The sequence below is a fragment of the Trematomus bernacchii genome, unplaced genomic scaffold (genome assembly GCF_902827165.1).
Source record: "Trematomus bernacchii unplaced genomic scaffold, fTreBer1.1, whole genome shotgun sequence".
Lineage (NCBI taxonomy): Eukaryota > Metazoa > Chordata > Actinopteri > Perciformes > Nototheniidae > Trematomus > Trematomus bernacchii.
In genome coordinates, this window is record NW_022987610.1 from 289954 (window position 1) to 307681 (window position 17728).

General features: G+C 41.5%; 1 protein-coding gene across 1 annotated transcript; it reads left to right on the forward strand.

Moving 5' to 3' along the window:
- The first annotated feature begins 465 nt into the window (after positions 1 to 465).
- Positions 466 to 14209, forward strand: LOC117483604 (steroid 17-alpha-hydroxylase/17,20 lyase). The gene is made up of 8 exons (XM_034131979.1): positions 466 to 819; positions 912 to 1050; positions 7670 to 7905; positions 8725 to 8811; positions 9426 to 9644; positions 10816 to 10985; positions 11213 to 11316; positions 13863 to 14209. Exons 1-8 carry the CDS (start codon positions 505 to 507, stop codon positions 14138 to 14140), a joined length of 1548 nt encoding a protein of 515 aa, XP_033987870.1. The 5' UTR covers positions 466 to 504; the 3' UTR covers positions 14141 to 14209.
- The last annotated feature ends 3519 nt before the right edge of the window (positions 14210 to 17728 follow it).

Here is a 17728-nt window from a genome sequence, read left to right on the forward strand (position 1 = left end):
TATAGGTATGGTCCTACACTATATTATTCAAATATAGCATGATAGGTCCACTTTAAATAAAATAATAAAAAACTTAAACACAAAGGTGTTAACTGTTATATTTGAATTAATTATAAACTGCAGTATTCAAACTAGCCCTTTCATTTCCTTTATAAAGTGTTGCATATAAGTATACCATTGTATGATAGCATGAAATGATCTGCAAAGCACCATCAGGTAATGGATCTGGGATCAGCGAGTGGACCAGGCCTCAGTGCAGTGTGGCTCCTCTGCTGACAGCTGTGTCCGAGTTAAGGTTAAAAGTCCTGTCACGGTTTTTGCAAGGATTCAATGAATCAAGTGTGATCTTATCTTGTTTAGGTTGGCCCAGCCTTACGCACTGCGAGTGAAGGCTGTGGCATTGAAGGAGTGTATAAAGGCGTGTGTGTGCAGCAGCTGGGGGGCTTCCTGAAGAACCCCTCTGTGACGCCTGGCCTCCCTCTGTCAGGGCCCTCTGTTGTGGATATGGCTTGGTTCCTGTATCTGGGTGTATTTTTGGTGGTGGGCCTGGTTTTGTTAGCTCTGCAGTTGAAGCTCAGAATGTCCGCACATGGCCCCCAGGAGCCCCCTCATCTCCCAGCACTGCCTCTGATCGGTAGTCTGCTCAGTCTGCGGAGCCCGCACCCCCCTCATGTGCTTTTTAAAGAGCTGCAGCAGAAATACGGACAGACGTACTCTCTGATGCTGGGCTCCCACTGTGTCATCGTAGTCAACCAGCACACACACGCTAAAGAAGTCCTGCTGAAGAAGGGGAAGATATTCGCCGGAAGACCAAGAACTGTGGGTAAACCTCCTCTCCTTGTCTCCATGTTAGCATTAGCAGCAGCAGTCATTGATGTTTTTCCTTTTCCATCCTGTGCTGTGTGATGAAGGTGACCACAGACATTCTGACCAGAGATGGGAGAGACATTGCATTTGGAGACTACAGCGCTGCCTGGAGGTTCCACAGGAAGATCGTGCATGGAGCTCTGTGCATGTTTGGGGAGGGCTCTGCCTCCATCGAGAAGATCAGTGAGTACACAGGACTCCTCTGGTCACATGACGCTGCAGACAGCTTTACTGAGGAGTCTAAAAGAGAGTTAAAGGGTCAGTCCTCCCATTACAAAAACATGCTGTCTTCCCTCTTTGTATTTCAACATGCAAATGCTTTTGGTTTTATATTCCTCTAAGATTTTTTCTTCCAAAAACGACTGATAATGACTAACTTCATTATCCATTCGCTATTTTCTAAAAAGATCCTAAATCCAAAGGTATTCACTATACCACCAAAGAAGTCGAAGGAAACAGAATTCTCATTTGAGAAGTCAGAAACCTTTTCGGCATTTTTCTTAATCATTCTTCAAAGTTAATAATTACTTGTGTCCATGGACTAACAGATGACCCTCTGTTGTTATCATTTTGCACTTTGTGATTTTGTTTAGGATGTTGAGATTTGATCCATGGATGTAATGCATGGCATGTATGAAGGAGCTGTAGTGTAGGATTATGTTCCATTGTCCTAATGACAATGCTCACATGTCAGCAATACCAGGAGCAGTACTCACATATGAAAGAGTGTTAAACAAGCCATACACAGTACCTGCACCATCCAGTGTAGAATGTAAGTACATTTATTCATGTACTTGTACTTACTGTTGTTAAATACAATATTTAAAAACACAAATTAATGTATACTTGTGCTGCACTACAGTTCAGAGAAAAATATTCTACTGTTCCCTTCGCTACATTTATCTGACAACTTTAGTAACTTAGTAGATCAGAGTTTTACATAGTATTATCATTTTATAAGACATGAAGCATTCTTACACTGAACATTAAAGCACCCAACAGTGTAAAAAGTAGTTTAAAAACAACATCTGATGCAGAAATGACACAAAAATGATGCAGGATGAATGCTATGATACTTAAAGTACAGTTTGCTGCAAATACTTCTTGACTTTGGGTAAGATTTAAAATGTGAAACTCTTACTTATAATGGAATATTTAGTGCGAATGCTGTGCCACAGCATTCCACTATAGTACTTCAAATCTTTATTCTTCCCCTTATTATTATTATTTCAGCCTGTTCAGGAATCGATGGGAAACCTTCACATTTTTAAAAATATTTTATACTTCTTGAAATATTCAGCTTTTTAAACTCTTTTTTTAACATGGAAGTCAATGGGAAATGCCTTCAAATCCTCTTTTCCTACACTTTGCGCCAAATGCTACTCCTTCCACATACTTTCAGCTAGACACTTCATTCCAACTTTCAAATGATCACAAGACCTTCAGCTATTCAAAATTGATTTTTATTTTTGATATCTTTTACACTTTTTGAGATATTTAACTTAGTTTGGAGCTTGGTAGAGAGGCCTTTTTTAGATTTTAACATTAGTGTGGATGGAGCAGCTCGTTAAGTGCTTTGATCTCAAAACAGAGTGCAGCAGTGCTTCAAATTCTCCCCAAAAAATGTTTTAAACTTGCCATAATTACCAAACCCTACACTCCTTAGACATATTTTTTCATGAAAAACGTAGGAAAACCTCTCCTAGGTTGGAAAATAAAAAATAATTAAGAAGAAATATTAAACAAAATGCCTCTTGAGGGCATGAAGAGACAACAAGTCCATCTAGCTCCCAATTGATTCCCATGTTAAATCTTTCCGGAACTTTCTTCAGAACAGAGAGAAGTACACTTTAGACAAACTGCTCCCATCTCCACATTTTACACACAAAACCAAAAAAAACAACATATATCAGTTCATTGGGGTTCCCTGATGCTCACGGTCTGGTAATCTTTTGATAGGAGCCATAGCTTTTGAACAGGTGGCAAAATTGTCAGATATAATCCTCAATGCATTCTTAATGGGACTCAGTGCTGCAGTTGGTAAATCGTCATAAGTCGTCACCATGGTAACCTTTCATCTCTGGGTTTACACCAAGCGGCAAACTCTGGGGAAGAGCCGGGACGCCAATACGGAAATGCCACAAACTGCAGTTCATATATTGGCCGATAGGCGCTGACTGCAGAAAGGAGCAATTTCCATAGACCCCCATGTTAAAATGCCCAATTTTACAGCCTAAAAAAACATGTTTCTACCCATGGATCCAATAAATATTATTATAGATATAGTTAGATTCCACCTTCATGATTATGGATCTGTGAGTGAATTGTTTTCTAACATGACCCTTTTATTTATATTAGGTCTTAAAGTTTTTGCATAAATTAGGGCGTGGTCACATTGAGTGACAGCTCTGTCAAGTGACTGCTGCTGTTAGCTTCTTGTCTCTCTGCTAGCTGCTCCGTCTCCGTGAAGCTACAGGGACTCTGCCTGCTCAGTTCATCCAGGGAACACAACTTGACCCCGGCCGTGTTTGTTTGTTCTTCATGCTTATATATCGGACTATTGTGACTCGCTCTGCGGTTAAAACAGACGGTGCATGAATGCCGTTTTGCGGTAAGTGAAATTCGAGTACTTTATTTTTATTTATGTGTTTGTGATTTTAATCAGCTACGTAATGAATGTGTTAGCGTGAAAGCGAGTGGTAGCTACATCGGTGCTAACGATGCTAATCGTAGCCTCCAAGTTAAAACCATAGACTGTATATATAAAGGTTAAAACGAAATAGACAAGTGAGCGTTAAGTGGGATAATACTGTAGAACAAACGGCTTCTGTTTGAGGTTGATAAAATAAGGTCATCCTTGTAACTTAGAGATATGTTATTATGTAGGTAGTAACTGTATGCATCGCTAAGGTTAATTTAAATTGGCTATGCTCGAGTATGTAGACAAGCTAACGTCGAAGTAGTGTATGTGAAATCAACCTCACAATAAGATGTGTGTATATTACAATTATTAATGTCATATTTCAAGATGATTACTTGGATATTACAATATGGTTGGTTGAGCTGGAGTTCATTATTGAGCTTACACGTTAACGTCAGTCATCTGAAGAACGAACCCAAACCTTGTTGTTTTTATTAATTGCATTACCAAATTGGTATCAAATAAACAGTAAGCATTGGTAACACAACTTCCAAAGTTACAGTAAAATAAAAAGGACCCTGACTCGGGCAATACACAATCCAACATGTTCAACAGTAGAGAATAAGTTATATTGTTTGTACACATGGTACTTTACATATATATCTGTTTGTTTAAAGTGTCCAGGTGATGCAGACAGGCTGGACCAGAGAGTGAGAGACAGAACTGGACTCCTCACAGCAGTGAACTTCAGCACAGGTACAAATACTCTTTTTTCATACTGTACAAAGAATCAAGAAAGATATTGGTTTAAATAAATGAAGTATTGACTTTAATACACTGATATACATTCCATTAAACAATACTAAATACTAGATCACCTACACATCAGTTAAGTTGAGGGTTTTTTCCATGCAAAAGGTTACATTTAGATGTTAACAAGCAATATGACTTGTCAGCTTTCTAATTTAATGTATTGAAGGCAAAGATATTTAACGCATAGTGACAACTGCTATTTATCTCTCAATATTGTCTGTAAAAACGTGGTAAAAGTTATTCTTTCAGTGAGACAACAGAGCAAGCTTTTACAGTTCAATATTATTTTGATAATAAAATATATTTCAATGTTGATGCATTTCATACTGTTCATTCATAATCTGATAGTCTTTGTAGCTGTTGAAATAAAAAAACAAACATACAAAACATATAAAATAATTATATCTACAGCCCCTAAACACACAAACACACCGCTTTCATAAATAACACAATAATAATATGTTTTATGTTTCCTGTAATTTTTGTTAGGAAAGGACATGCCTGAAAGACACGACTCAACATTTTCTCCTTCTCTGAGGGTCAAGAAGAACATCCAATAGGAAAATTAAAAGCTGATGTTATGAGATTTTAAGACCAGTACAGGACATTCACTAAGAAACTACTTTTATTGTGAAGTCAGCTGATCGAATGCACCTATTTCCACATCTACACTCCATCAGCTGATTATTTCTATTTGCCTCACTTTATGAGCTTCACAACACCTGTACCTTGTACCGCAGAGTTTGCAACGTCACAAATAAATGGGGCCAATCTTCAGTCAGATGTGAATGTGTAATCTAACATTTTCAGTAAGAATAATGGACAAAAGGAGTGCAAATACAAATTCAATTTATTGAAATGTGAACCAAAAGTTAATCAAACATGTTTTAAATAGGGCTGTCAGTCGATTAAAATATTTAATCGCGATTAATCGCATGATTGTCCATAGTTAATCGCGATTAATCGCAAATTAATCGCACATTTTTTATCTGTTCTAAATGTACCTTAGAGGGATCTTTTTCAAGTTTTTAATACTCTTATCAACATATGAGTGGACAAATATGCTTTATATGTTTGTTTATTATCATTTGAACAATGACAAATATTCTCATGAATATTAAACACAACAACCTCTGAACATTACAAATATTCGCCTCAATTCAACCTGGAACCTCTCTCATACAATAATACAATACAAAGTGTGTGTGTGTGTGTGTGTGTGTGTGTGTGTGTGTGTGTGTGTGTGTGTGTGTGTGAATGTGGAGACACTGTGATGGATCATTCGAGCTATGTGCAGCTCAAGGCATATGCTCGAACGGGAGCTGCCTGGATGCTGCAATCATGTTGCGCGCACTATCCGTGCTGAGTGTGCTGACTTTTCGTACAATGTCCCAGTGTCTGGCTACCTGCATAAAGTCAAGTGCTCGGCGCAGTTGTCAGCGAAATGTCGCTCCTCTGTTTTCATTGAAACAGCTCCTTATATCCGTTAGCGCAGCTAGCTACCACCAGATGCTAACAACAACAACAACACGTAAGGTGTGCCTCGCTCGAGTCGCGCCACACATACACACACCCTCCCGGTCCTCCCGATGGCCAGTCCGGGCCTGCCGGTGAGCGTGGAAGTGTGGTCTGCCACAAGCGGGCGGGAGGAGCGGGGCTGTCAGCATCAGCTTGTAGATGGTATTTTAAACTCGATGCGCTCTGAAACTACGGGGCGGCCGAGGACAAAAAATACACATGCGTTAATCGCGTTAAAATAATTAGTGGCGTTCATTTTTTTTTGCGTTATTAACGCGTTAACTTGACAGCCCTAGTTTTAAATAAAAAGCACATATGGACAGAAGGTGTAAACCTATTAAATGTATAAGTAAACACATTTAGTTAAATAAAGTGACAGACAAGGCCTGTGCAGGTGGTATCAGCTATGCCCAGCATGGGTTCCTCCATCAGGTCTGGTCCTCCTCGCAGAGGAAAGACCCTCAGTCCTCTCCAAACCAACAGACTGGACGTTCATCACACGGAGGTTTCTCCCTGAAGTCTCTGCAGCTCTCTGGACACCACGCTGTCTCAATCCGTCCACACTGAATATGAGAGGGGAAAATGAAAATAATAAATGCTTTAGACAATAAGAAATATAAAGTTGACTGTTGAGTTGCTCAGTTTTTTTAGATTGTCAATACTATTACTGTATAACTAATATCTCAGGTTAAGAGGCACCTTCAAATAAAGATTGGTCTTTAAATACATTTTGTCTTTTGAATTGTTTGTCTAAAGTCAAGGATCTAGAACTGGTACTTGTAGTTTTAATGATACAGTCTGGTTATAATGCTGTTTGGAGGAGGCCTCACAGGTAAGAGCATCTTTTAAATATTAAGCTTTTTCTGCATTTCTGTAGCTAAAAGCAGCTACCATTCAGCTAATAACATATTCAGCTTTTTCTGCATTTTCAGCTAAATTCAGCCACAAATGTTCACAGTTTACAGCATTCCCACGCATTTTCTGCAGGAAATGCATTTTCTAGTTCTAACTTGAGACTCTGCTACTTTTACTAAAGTAAAAGGTCTGATTGCATTGTTGCACTGCGGGAGGGGGGGCTGCACTGCGGGAGGGGGGGCTGCACTGTGGGAGTGGGGGGCTGCACTGCGGGAGGGGGGGCTGCACTGCGCATATGTGCATGTGTCTCCTGGTGATGAAGGAACATGTCAGCCAGTGCAACAGTGAGGCTCACTGATTAGTTTACCTCACAGAGGAAGGACACACACAGTACAGGTGAACGTGTGTGTCCGCTCTTCAGAGAGTGAGCATTGTAAAGGTGTGTGTCCTGTGTCTGCTCTTTATATGAAGGTGTGTGTCCTGTGTCTGCTCTTTATGTGAAGGTGTGTGTCCTGTGTCTGCTCTTTATATGAAGGTGTGTGTCCTGTGTCTGCTCTTTATGTGAAGGTGTGTGTCCTGTGTCTGCTCTTTATGTGAAGGTGTGTGTCCTGTGTCTGCTCTTTATATGAAGGTGTGTGTCCTGTGTCTGCTCTTTATGTGAAGGTGTGTGTCCTGTGTCTGCTCTTTATATGAAGGTGTGTGTCCTGTGTCTGCTCTTTATGTGAAGGTGTGTGTCCTGTGTCTGCTCTTTATGTGAAGGTGTGTGTCCTGTGTCTGCTCTTTATGTGAAGGTGTGTGTCCTGTGTCTGCTCTTTATGTGAAGGTGTGTGTCCTGTGTCTGCTCTTTATGTGAAGGTGTGTGTCCTGTGTCTGCTCTTTATGTGAAGGTGTGTGTCCTGTGTCTGCTCTTTATGTGAAGGTGTGTGTCCTGTGTCTGCTCTTTATGTGAAGGTGTGTGTCCTGTGTCCTTCTCAGTCCATGCCCAGGCCGGGTCTCTGTGCTCCGTCCTGTCGGAGGCAGCAGCTGCTGGGCTGGCTCTGGACCTGTCCCCTGAGCTGACCCGGGCCGTCACCAACGTGGTCTGCTCGCTGTGCTTCAGCTCCTCCTACAGCCGAGGAGACGAGGAGTTTGAGGACATGCTGCGCTACAGCCAGGGCATCGTGGACACGGTGGCCAAGGACAGCCTGGTGGACATCTTCCCCTTGTTACAGGTACACAGCAGGGACATTAAACAGCATGTCATGTGACACTAAGCTAATAAACAAGAAGACTAAAGTAATGACAGGATACTTGCATGAAGACAAAAAAGGTGCACCATGGGTATTTTTTAACATCAGTAATATTAACACTCATGCCATTGTTGTGCACAAATAAAAGAAAAATGTTGTGACCTGCCACAATCTGAGGAGCAGTGAGTGACTACACACACACACACACACACACACACACACACACACACACACACACACACACACACACACACACACACACACGTACATCATTTTATGTACATTACATTCATATTATTTGTATTATCATAATTTTCATTTGGTTGATGATATCCTATGTTCAGTTTCTTTCCTATGACATAATATTGTCAACATGATTGTTTACTGCTTTACCACCACCTTGTACAATGTGTCTTTGGCAATACTGTATTTTTGATATGGAAATGCCAATAAAGGTTAATTGACTCTTGAAAAACCTAGCCTAATGGTATATGACTGCATTTCCCATAAATCCTATAGATACCTGTTTGTCATAAAGCCTCTGGGGGAACAGTCCTCTCCTGCTGCTGACTACAGGCCACATGACGGTGAATCCAAAGGTTTCTGATGTTAAAAGTCATTGAAGCAATGGGCTATATAAACCCACTATGACCATACAACCCATCTGGAGTCAAATAACAAGAATACTGGGAAAACAAAAGGGGAAACTGCAACATAGAGAAAATATATTTACTCTATTATTATGATATAATTATATGATGTATTATCATGCTGTATATGACATCTGACTCTCTCTCACAGATTTTTCCAAATGCAGACCTGCGTCTTCTGAAGCAGTGTGTCTCCATCAGAGATAAACTTCTACAGAAGAAATATGATGAACACAAGGTACAGCATAGTGATATGCATACAATCTGTCTCTAGTGGCAACAATGGTTATCATTTACAGGTGAGATAATCAAGCAGCCAACAAATACCCACAGTTTATATAATCTTTATATAATTGTCACTGATAAAATAGGGAAAAAATATAAAGTTGCACACTTTTAATGAGTTCAAATTATTCGTTTTACACATTTCTTTTACCTAAGTAATTATTTTTTTCAGATTCCGAATGTCTTTTTCCGGATCTCAAATCTTTTTTTCTCGTTCAGATCGTTTTCCCCTTTTTAAGTCGTATTTTTTTTATTTCAGAAAGCGGAACAAATATCTGAATGCGAATAAATACAAATGAAAAAAAAGAATGTAATCAATATTTCGGCCCAGATTTAACTCCATACCGCTAAGACCTGTATTTCGTTGCATCGCATGACGTTTCATATGAATCAATGAAAAACAGTTTGAGGCAACGGGCTGAGAGACAGTGGAAAACAAGCAGCGATCCAACAGCATCACACCTCATGCATCAGGAGCAACACGTGATAGGAACTCTCACCGCGATGACCCCGGCTCACAACAATTGATTGACGATGATTGTGATGTGTGTTGTGTTCATTGACCAGGCGGACTACAGTGACCAGGTGCAGCGGGACCTGCTGGACGCGCTCCTGAGGGCCAAACGCAGCGCCGACAACAACAACACAGCAGAGATCAGCGCAGAGTCTGTGGGCCTCAGTGAGGACCACCTCCTCATGACTGTGGGGGACATCTTTGGAGCCGGTGTGGAGACAACCACCACAGTGCTGAAATGGGCCATCGCCTACATCCTCCATCACCCTCAGGTAGGATCAGCAGCACAGTGCACCACAGCTGGCTCTGCCTGGGCTGTGAAGGGCTTTTTTTCCTCCTCCATATATTGTGTGTTTGGAGGACTCCCTTTAGCAGTAACGTACCTGGACCTGTATTCTTCTGGCTCACACACGCTTCACGCTCTGTCTGAATTCAGTTAGAGTTTGACTTAGTGTTTAAGTTGGCTATTCAACTTGCCTTTCTTTGACTTGTACTAATATAACTGAGCTGGTTCCTCTGCACTCCACTAGAAGCTACTCTGACTCTATTCAAAATAGGGGAAGTCATTATATTTCCACATTTAAGTACTCAGATCTTGTACTTGAGTAGAAGTAACACAGTGTAGGAATACTGCATTAAAAAAATCCTGCATTCAAAATGTTACTCAAGTAAAAGTGGAAAATAATTATCATCAAAATATAGTTAAAGTACCAAAAGTAAAAGATTGGTTCATTTCAGGATAATAGATATGATATGTTTTATAATGATTGATCATGAAAGTGTTCTCAAAGCTGGTAAAGGTGCAGCTAGTTTGAATGACTTTGTATACTGCAGGGTAGCTTGTGGATTTACTCCAGGAGGAACTAAAGTCTGATTTAACACTTGATTATATTTCACATCATTCATCCACATCTGTAAAGTAACTAAAGGTATTAAATACATGTAGTGGAGTAGAAGTACACCATGTACCTCTGAACTGTAGAGGAGAAGAAGTACAAAGTAGCATAACATGGAAATACTCAAGTAAAGTACAAGTCTCTCAAAATGTTACTTCAGCACAGTACTTCTGAGTCAATGTCTGTAGTAACTAAACACCACTGGTCATGTCACTCCCCATGTGAGTCTAGGTTAGGATTTTGAGGAAGTATGTCAGCTTTATTAAATGGCTTATTAGGTTATCACAGTATTGCACTTAGTAAGTGTGACTATGATTTAGTAAAACTTTCAAAACCCACAACACGCCTTCACACACACACGCACGCACGCACGCCCGCCCGCACGCACGCACGCACGCACGCACGCACGCACGCACGCACGCACGCACGCACGCACGCACGCACACACACACACACACACACACACACCATCGTAAATGTGTATTGTTGGTACAGAACGTGGATATTCATGTCCACTGTGTGCGTGTATGTGTGTGTGTGGGTTCAGGTGCAGAGGCGTATCCAAGAGGAGCTGGACAGAAAGGTGGGGGGGGACCGGCCCCCCCAGCTCAGTGACAGGGGGAGTCTGCCCTACCTGGAGGCCACCATCAGGGAGGTGTTACGGATCCGGCCTGTGGCCCCTCTGCTCATCCCACATGTGGCCCTCAGTGACACCAGGTACACTCACACAGGGGCCTTTACCCCCCCCCCCCCCCCTCTGACACACAGGAAGGAAATAATTCAGGTGATCAACATCGCAGCAATTTACTGATAAATACTGATCACATGACTGCTCTGGATTCCTTATGGAAATTGTGCTTAATATTCATCTTTACAAAGATATTTTTGTCAGGCATCGCCAAGCAGACCTGCAATCACTGAACCACTGTGTGTCATCTGTGCAGCATTGGGCCCTTCACAGTGAGGAAGGGGACCAGAGTCGTCATCAACCTGTGGTCCCTGCACCACGATGAGAAGGAATGGAAAGACCCTGAGCTCTTTGACCCTGGTGAGAGGACACTGTGTCCAATGTGTGCCATATCTGATCCAAGAACAGGATGCACTGAAGTGTGATTCAAAGTTGGCATTGAGGAGCCTTTCTCATGCCTGCTGGGAGAAAGCTTTTGACAGATAATACCTGAACTCAACAAAGATCCAGATTTCTGACAATTCAAAGGATTAAGCCATCTCTGTTATTGTTATTAGGACACAGGATGTAGAGTTAACATTGAGTGTTCATTGGCTATCAACCACCTAGAGCAATGATAATATAGTGGGATTATTAATTTAAATAAGAACATTTAAAACATGGAGAATATTAAAACTTAGTGTCTACAGAGTTAGTGTCAATGGAACGTCCTTATTGGTGCTATTATCTGTTCAGAAATAAAACCCTAGTTGCTCAGGATACTCTATATCAGGCATCCTCAAAGTCCGGACTCCGGTCTGGATCCGGACCAAACCACAACTGTCTCTGGACTCTGAGCAAATTATACTTTTCATATGTATTATCTGTATTCTCTGTGTTATCTGCGAGACATCGCCACAACGCAACGAGTCAAAATTCTCCGCTATGTCCACTGCATACAGCGCTCTGCATGTCCGACTGTTCCACTGTCTGTGTGTGTCTGTCAACGCTTTGGTCCAATCACATTCAGCATCCCGTCAGCGTTTTTTCCCCCCCACCAACAGTCTGCGAATCAGAGGCACAGTAAGGCGGGTCTTCGCGGAATGCGGGTGGGAAAAATGCGTGTCTCGTCTCTTTCAACCTGTCTGAGTCAGAGCGAGAGTTAACAGCTCATCTAGTTGCATCTGTACTGTAGCTAGTAGCCTAGTTTCACCTACCGGGGTGGCATGGGGTGGTAACTGCCACCCTAAAAATAGGCCTTGCCACCCCAGTTGGCAGCTTTGTTTTGAAAGAAAAGTTGTGGCTCATCTGACATTTATGAGAGAAAGTCTCTAATGTCCGAGTGCAAGTGAATGCAGCACAAGATGCACGTACAAGGGGGCAAGACATTTATAAAGCAATAATGGGAATGCTGGATGAAAGAGGGTGCAGCTGCCTTTATTCATAACTGTGCAGCTCTTACACTGCGACTCTGAGGGATCAAGCACAGACACAATAACAATGAAAACTGCTGCATACAGATTATTTTTGTTTTTGCAACCTCGTGTTAAGAATCTTGTTGCAATTGTTTAAAAGTTTGAATGACCGTAATAAACGGACCTTTGTCTTATTGAAACATTTTTTTTGGACCTTTAAGTTTTGTATTTGAGTACCCCTGGTCTATATGTCATCTTGCAGGGATAAGTGGTTGTTGTTCTAAATCAATTCAGCTACTTAAATTATATTCGGGTGAAAACCTGAACAAATAGAACAATAATAATAGCTACATTGTTTAGTTTTGAAATTAAGACGAAATGACCTTTCAAGATAGTACAGATAGCACTTTATTTTCTGTACTTTAACCTAAATGCCTTAGCATTTTTGGCAGGAAAAATGTTAAATCAAACAGTTTTTCACATGTGGACCACCTACACTGAACAAACTTTAATTAAATGTATTAGGTCAAGAGATTTCACATAACTGTATTAGATGAGTTGAAAGCAATAATATTCAGTTTAAATACAAAATATTAGGTTCAACTTAATATTATTGCTTTTAACTAAGCTTATACAGTTATAAGGTTAGTTATACATAACTTACCTTATAACTGTTGACATAATCCATTTAATTAAAGGTCACCTATCATGCTGTTTTTAGGCAATAGCATAGGTCTCAGATATATAAAAATATATAAAAAACATGTCTCTGAAGTGTTTTGCTCAAAATACCAAACAGATCACCCATTCTAGCCATGCCTCATGTCCTATATTTCCACCCTGTTACTAAAGTGCTGATTCTGGGTATAAAGCTTTAAAAAAAAAAGAAATGTAAAAAAAAAGGGGGGGGAAAGGGGTGGAGCTTATGCGGGAGATTCGACCGGCAGATTGTCAGCTAAACACTGCCGTGATTAAATGCCATATCATGTTCAAAACCACATCAAGCATTATTTCTGAAACAGTATGGAGCTCAAATGCTTTTTCTCTCGCGGGTTTACCCCAAGGACACTACCTTTTATATCCTGCTTCTTTACACATACTCTCTCCAGTACAGGTTAGCTCTGAGTGTTAGCGATGCTTGCTCATTTAAACACAGACCATATTACGTCCAAAACACGTTGCACATTGTTTCTGATAGCAACGTTTCTGATAGGGCCGTGGGCGTAAAGCCAGCCCACATTTCTTATTATGTAATATCGGCAGCAAATCAGGATCAGCTGTACCCCCGTTTTTAGAGATTTGCGCACGGAGGAAAAGAGAGAGGGTTTTATTTTCTGACACTGTGAGTCTCCTTACACACCGGGGACACATATTTATGTATAAAAGACATCAGAAAGTGTATTTTGCATGATAGGTCCCCTTTAAAGTCAGTTTCAGTTTTTTCAGTGTGTGAGCCACAGTCTGGTGGTTGAACCTGCTTGTGTTGTTGTGACTCGGTGTGTTCCTCTGCAGCTCGCTTCCTGAACAGTGAGGGCACCGGAGTGAGGGTCCCGTCCAGCAGCTACCTGCCGTTTGGAGTGGGGGTCAGGGTGTGTCTGGGCGAGGCCTTGGCTAAGATGGAGCTCTTCCTCTTCCTGTCGTGGATCCTGCAGCGCTTCTCCCTCTCCGTCCCCACAGGACACTCTCTGCCCAGTCTCCAGGGGAAGTTTGGCGTGGTCCTCCAGCCGGCGCGGTACAAGGTGACCGCCACCCCCAGAGCGGGCTGGGAGAGCGGCCACGTGTCCATTTAGGACCGGACAGTCTTCTCTACCAAGCATCATCATGCAGATCATGAACCGGACATTTACTAGCATCTCTTTGTATGCATGACATCTTTGTTTCTTCCCAATCTAACACAATCTCTCCAAACAGTTTCATACTATATTTATAAATTATATTTCATTTCATTTTTTCTACTCCTGTGAGATACTTCACTGAATAATCTACATGTCTACACTTATGGTTTCATATTCAATAGGGGACACAATATTCCTGTTGCTGCCACAAAAGTTTGGGAAAGCTCTTTACTCTGCAGATAAGAGTAATTTCAATGATCTTTTAGGCATTCACTGAACGACCATGACCATAAGGGGTTCTCCAACTTGTGTGACCGAAGGTTAGTGTAAAGGCGACCTCTTAACAGCATGATAAGTAGATAAAAGTGATGCAAGAAAAGCCTGTGTTGAGTCAACTCAACCTATGGGAGTGTTTTACCTAAAATAGGAACCATGGGCACTCAGTGTGTGGAGGAACGTCACCTGCACTTAGATAGCTGTGTGTCCTTATAAGACATACAGACCAAGGCCAGAGAGCTGTCTCTTATTCAAAATGCCGACAGTGTTTACATTCCTCAAAGCATTCTGAGCAGAAAATCTAGTCACTTCTAATGAAACCTGAGCACTCACAGACTGTAATGGCAATTATTGCCATTGCCATTATTACAAAGGTGAGGTTTAGAGTGATCCATATGCAGACACATAACAAATGATTTCCGGTCGGTGAATGCAGTTTAGTTTTATGTTTATTCAGAGTTGTACAATACCAGGGTTCAATCTTCCAGTGAGTGTTAGTTGTGAGCAGTGGCGTAGCCACCATAGGGCCAGTTTAGTCAGTTTAGTCAGTTTAATATTCATGTTGACGTTGATAATAATAGCCTCAATATTGTTTTTACCTCATTATTAGATTCAATTGGTTTTAGACAGAATGTACATCAACCAACCCACTGTTTCAACCACACCCTCAACCTTGTTCTAACATACGGTATTCAAATTGAGCATCTATCAGTCAGTGCTCATAATCCTGTTTTATCTGATCACTACTTATTAACTTTTGGTGTTCTGTTATTAGACTATAAGCCACTGCTTAAGAAAGCCTACAAAAGAAATCTATCAGATTCTGCTGTAGCAACATTTATGAACAAAATGCCATCAGTGCTTAGCTCATTAACATCTCACAGTCCAAGGGAGGACTCCTTTACTAACCTTAGGCCCCCCCAAATAGATCATATGATTGATAGTGTTACAGGGGCGCTGAAAATAACACTGGACTCTGTTGCCCCTTTTAAAATTAAGAAAATGAAACAAAGAAGACTAGCTCCATGGCATAACAATGAAACACGCATAATAAAGCAGAGGACAAGGCAACTTGAAAGGAAATGGCGCTCCACCAAGCATGAAGAATTTCGGTTACTCTGGCTTGATAACCTTAAAAAATATAAGATGGCACTACGCACTGCCAGAGCAGCTTATTATTCCTCCCTAATGGAAGAAAATAAAAACAATGCCAGGTTTCTTTTTAGTACAGTAGCCAGGCTGACCGAGAGTCACAGCTCCATTGAGTCTTCTATTCCTACATCCATCAGTAGCAATGACTTTATGAACTTCTTTAATGATACAATTATAAGAAAATAAACCACCACCTACCCTTAGCCAGCACTGAATCACCCTTAACACCGGGCATATACTTAGAGTGCTTCTCTCCTATAGACCTAAACCAGGGGTAATCAAATACAAATCTTAAAGGTAAAAAAAAAATGTTTCAATAAGACAAAGGTCCGTTTATTACGGTCATTCAAACTTTTAAACAATTGCAACAAGATTCTTAACACAAGGTTGCAAAAACAAAAATAATCTGTATGCAGCAGTTTTCATTGTTATTGTGTCTGTGCTTGATCCCTCAGAGTCGCAGTGTAAGAGCTGCACAGTTATGAATAAAGGCAGCTGCACCCTCTTTCATCCAGCATTCCCATTATTGCTTTATAAATGTCTTGCCCCCTTGTGTGTCCACTAAGGTTCGTCAGGCCCAACACATCTTCAACAAACTCCCCCTTTGCCTCATCATAAAAACTCACAAACACCAGCAACTGAGCATTGTCAGTGGTGTCAGTGGACTCATCCACAGCTAAGGAAATGCACTGTGCATTTTTTATTCCATCACAAAGCTGATTCATCAAATCACCAGCCAGTATTTATGTTCTTCTGGTTGCTGTGGAATCTGAGAGGGGGATTTGCTTGATTTGACCTGTTATTTCCTCTTTTTGTTTGCCTTCAAACATGGTCTCCATCACTTCAGTCATGCATTCTTTTATACTTCAGTTATTATCCAGTGGAATGTCCTTACCTACTGGCCTAGTTCAATCAAAGTGGTTAAAATATATTTACACACGTAAGGTCATCATCTTAACAGTTTTGTATGCTCATCCGTGAGCAGAGCATCAAGTTGACATGTCTATTACAGCTGAATGCGGCGATTACCATTTTGTTCAGCAAAACGCCTCACAAACTTATTAAGATCAACAGCTTTAGTGCGTTTTGATTCAATGCTGAGTACAGCCAAACTTGACAGTCTCTTCTCTGTCATTGTAGACTGCAAATACCTCATTCCTTCAGTACTTGGGTCCGAATGCTTCTCGTTTTGCGCCGTACCGTTCAAATGAAATCTCCGCCAATCATATTTTCACGCTCGCGCCAGGGACGGGGGAGGGGTTACAAGACGTGCATCTTGTGCTGCATTCACTTGCACTCGGACATTAGAGACTTTCTCTCATAAATGTCCGATGAGCCACAACTTTTCTTTCAAAACAAAGCTGCCAACTGGGGTGGCAGCTGGGGTGGCAAGGCCTATTTTTAGGGTGGCAGTTACCACCCCATGCCACCCCGGTAGGTGAAACTAGGCTACTAGCTACAGTACAGATGCAACTAGATGAGCTGTTAACTCTCGCTCTGACTTTCTTTTTTTTTAAACTCTCGCTCTGACTCAGACAGGTTGAAAGAGACGACACGACACACGCATTTTTCCCACCCGCATTCCGCGAAGACCCGCCCTACTTTGCCTCTGATTCGCAGACTGTTGGTGGGGGGGAAAAAACGCTGACGGGATGCTGAATGTGATTGGACCAAAGCGTTGACAGACACACACAGACAGTGGAACAGTCTGACATGCAGAGCGCTGTATGCAGTGGACATAGCGGAGAATTTTGACTCGTTGCGTTGTGGCGATGTCTCGCAGATAACACAGAGAATACAGATAATACATATGAAAAGTATCATTTGCTCAGAGTCCAGAGACAGTTGTGGTTCCGGATCCGGACCGGAGTCCGGACTTTGAGGATGCCTGACCTAAACCAACTCAATTCAATTATTTCATCCTCTAAAGCAGGGGTTCCCAACCCCCGGTCCGCGGACCGGTACCGGGCCTGACCGGACTGCAGGCTGCTACGTGTTAACCACACACACCTCTACACACATCTCTACACACATCAAACTGCCCGATTACTCCCCCTTTTATTAGTTTTATGAAGGAGATGTCCAGTCAGTCACCAAGGCGCATGATGTGTGTGT